At 40.0% G+C, this 3,340-nt stretch overlaps 1 protein-coding gene across 1 annotated transcript; it reads left to right on the top strand.

Moving 5' to 3' along the window:
* The first annotated feature begins 485 nt into the window (after positions 1-485).
* Positions 486-1,400, top strand: LOC129680315 (putative vomeronasal receptor-like protein 4). The gene has a single exon (XM_055611917.1). The coding sequence runs from the start codon at positions 486-488 to the stop codon at positions 1,398-1,400; it is 915 nt and encodes a 304-aa protein (XP_055467892.1).
* Positions 1,401-3,340: the final 1,940 nt, after the last annotated feature.

Genomic DNA, 3,340 nt, shown 5'->3' with positions numbered 1-3,340 from the left:
AAAAAAAAGTTGCATGACTTTTCCTGGGAAGAAACACCACTTGGGCAAGCATTAGATTTCTTTGGATTCGCTACAGTTTTTTTTCTTAGTTCAATGTGATTCTTAAGGGATGAGTGTGTACAGGATGGCAAAGAGGATCTGAGAAGAGAGGCATCTAAGCTTATGCTCAGTATCATGGCTTGGAAATTGAGTTATGCCGTCCTTTGGATATTCTCATGGAAAAGTTTAGAGATGGAGGAAGAACTACTTTCTCTAAAGGCAGTGAACGCACCAGCATGGCTTTTATGTCCAAGTGTCATCATCATCATCGCCATGTCGGTGAAAACAAGAGCAGAAAGTGCAAAAAAAATTTAAGGCACCCATAAACAAAAACTCTCTTCATTTACATAACACACTTTTCTTTTCACTATAGAAAACCTACAGGCATGAACCATTCCAAGTTTACTTCTTTCTGTTTGTCAAAAGGGTTTTCCTAGTTCTGGAACATGAAAATTATTTGGAGAGACCTCACCCAGAGAATAATTTTCATTTCGCTTACCGGATTTGGAGTTTTGGGGAATATCATCTTATTTGTGAGACATGTATATACTTTCAACATGGGTATTGAGAACAAAAATATAGATGTCATTCTCATCCACTTGGCTTTTGTAAACGCAATCATTATTTATTGCATAGGGGTCAGAACCAAAGGCACAATTTTTTATATCATAAACTTCCTAGGTGATGTTGGCTGTAAAACTACATTTTATCTAGAAAGGGTTGCCCATGGCTTCTCCATCTGCACCACCTGTCTCCTCAGTGTGGTCCAGGCTGTCACCATCAGTCCTAGGAACAGCCTTTGGAGAAAGCTCAAACCACAGACTGTATGGCATGTTCTTGCCTTTCTCCTTCTCTTTTGGATCTTTAATTCCCTGATAAGCTTCAACTTGCTTCACTACATCACAGAAGGCAGTAGCATAAACAGGTCTGTAGTTGGGATGCATTCTGAGTATTGCTATATGCTGCCATCCTTGCACACAGGTAAATGGCTTTTCCTCTCCCTAATGGCTTTTTGTGATGTCACTTTTCAGGGTCTCATGGGCTGGAGCAGTGGGTCTATGGCTCTCCGTCTGTATAAATATCACATACATGTTCTTTACCTTCACAGCTCCAGGCCTGCAAATAATTCCAGGCCAGAAATCAGAGCTACAAAAAGTGTTCTCATTCTCATGACCTGTTTTCTTTTCTTTTATTGGACAGATTTTATTTTCTCCTTCTACACGGGTTCCACGGTGACAAATGATTTCACAATACTAAATATTAAAGTATTTTTAGTACCTAGTTATGCTGGTTTCATCCCCTTTGTTCTGATCTTCAGGGATGTCCTTGTTGCTAAATCCTACTGTGTCCACGAGAAATAACAGATTTCTTTTCACACCCAGTTCTTTATATGCTGGAATGGCTTTGCTTTGCCATTCTAATATATCACAACAATAAATTGGTTGAGAATTTTTTTTTTACATACAGCTGGTAGTGCTAGATAATTGAAGACTGCTTCAGGCTCTAGGAAGTGGGCAGAAATTCTCACTATCCCACTATTCCTATTACGAAGTTTAGCTGCATAGAGAAATCCAAGAGAGTGTACAGCCCAAAATCAGAGTTTTATTTCTCTGTATGCTACAGTTTTGCTTTTGTAAGAACCTCCAAATTTTTTCTGCCTTCTTGTTCCTTCTAACATATTTCCATGATCACTGACTCCTCTATTTATTTACAAAGCAGAGGCTATCCTAAACCAATGATCAGGAGAGCAAAGAATGTAAGGAAAGCCTGATTTATCTGAAGGTTTCTTAAAAAGCAGAGGTGACCAGGAAAAGAAGCTAATTCACTACAACTAGTAAATAAATGCTTGGCATTTCTGGGTGCCAAGCACTAGAGAACAGGTAAGAATAAGCACTGTACATGAATTCCAAACACATTAAAGACATTGACATGTGATCCTGATGACTAAAGAAACTCCATTTTATGCTAGGCATCCATGTTGCTGCCCACTAAGCCACGTGGCTCTGACTCCAGTTCCTAGATTTCCCTGATTATGCCGTTGTATGGTCTCTCTCTGTTGTTCTCTGTTGTTTGTTGTATTTGTGTTTTCAACTTTTGTTTCAGAGACTGAATCAGACTGAAAGCACAGAAAAATCTCCCCTGAGTTGCATGCTGTAACATTTTCAAGACTTCCTCAAGGCTGACTGCTCCTCCTGGCTGCTTGATTGTGGAACTCCAGCACCACTGGGCTGGGGCAATTGTCCTATGCTGTTCTACTTTATTAAAAAGCTGGCTCTGGACTTGGGTTATTAGTCCCGTCTTCTCCATACCCAAGCATATTTATTTAAAAATTTCCTCCAAATCTTTATTCTGGGTCAGAAGGCCGTCTGATTTTAAGACAAAGAGTAAACAAAATGCCCCCCCCCAAAAGACACTGTGTGTAAATAGCTAAAACATAAATTTTCTCTACCTTAATATTTGTAAGATTATTAAACATCCTTAATGTGAAGCCCCAAATTCTGAGGATATAAATGAAAGTAAAACACTTCAAGCTAAACATAGGCAAGTGTGTTCTGCACAGAACACTCCCGTACCAAATCATATGGAGCACTGCTCAGATCTGTTCATCTCTTTGCCAAGATGTAGCTAAAAACAAAATACAAAAATAATCTTTGAAGAAATGTAGAACTTACATAAAAGCAGTACAGTAAAAAGTACACAATTAAGCCTAGGATAACTTCAGGGTTGATGAAGTATTGTGAAGGAATGGAGATGAAATTTCATATCAGGGACTGACAATCTACAGAATGATTCCCTCCCCCTGACGTGATGACAACCTTAGAAATTTAAGTTATGACAATTTTATAGTGGCCAAGAAATAAATACTGCCAAGCAAATGTCACATGCCAGAAGAACTCAGCCAGAGCTTGTCTGTTCCACAACCACCGAGGTGAGTGGACCTGATAGTCATTGACTCACTTACATATCTCGGTTTCCCTCAGAAGCACAAATGTTGGTCTCTCTTTGAATGATCAGGGAACTGGGAACGGTGAGCCTTAGGACCTTTCCTTCTTACCTGAGATGGAAAGGTGTGTTCCTGGGGACAGAATGCTGAATGTTCCACTAACAGATGTCCTCAGCAGTCGTGAGCATCTCTGTCCCTATGCTCAGAATCTCCTCTCACCACAGAGCTCCACGGTGGCCTTTGTAGGGGGTCATCTCAGCGCTTCATCCAGAAACTCTATCAAGGTTCCTTAGAAAACTCACTTTTCTTCAGCTTCCCCTGTGTCCCACTTTATGACGCTGGCTGTTTCATTGTAGT

Source organism: Psammomys obesus, unplaced genomic scaffold (assembly GCF_907164565.1).
Source record: "Psammomys obesus unplaced genomic scaffold, mPsaObe1.curated_primary_1811, whole genome shotgun sequence".
Lineage (NCBI taxonomy): Eukaryota > Metazoa > Chordata > Mammalia > Rodentia > Muridae > Psammomys > Psammomys obesus.
This window is presented reverse-complemented; position numbering and strand designations above follow the sequence as displayed.

Bases quoted from the DNA above. Each gene is read 5' to 3' on its own strand.
- LOC129680315 (XM_055611917.1), top strand. From the start codon at position 486: ATGAAAATTATTTGGAGAGACCTCACCCAGAGAATAATTTTCATTTCG.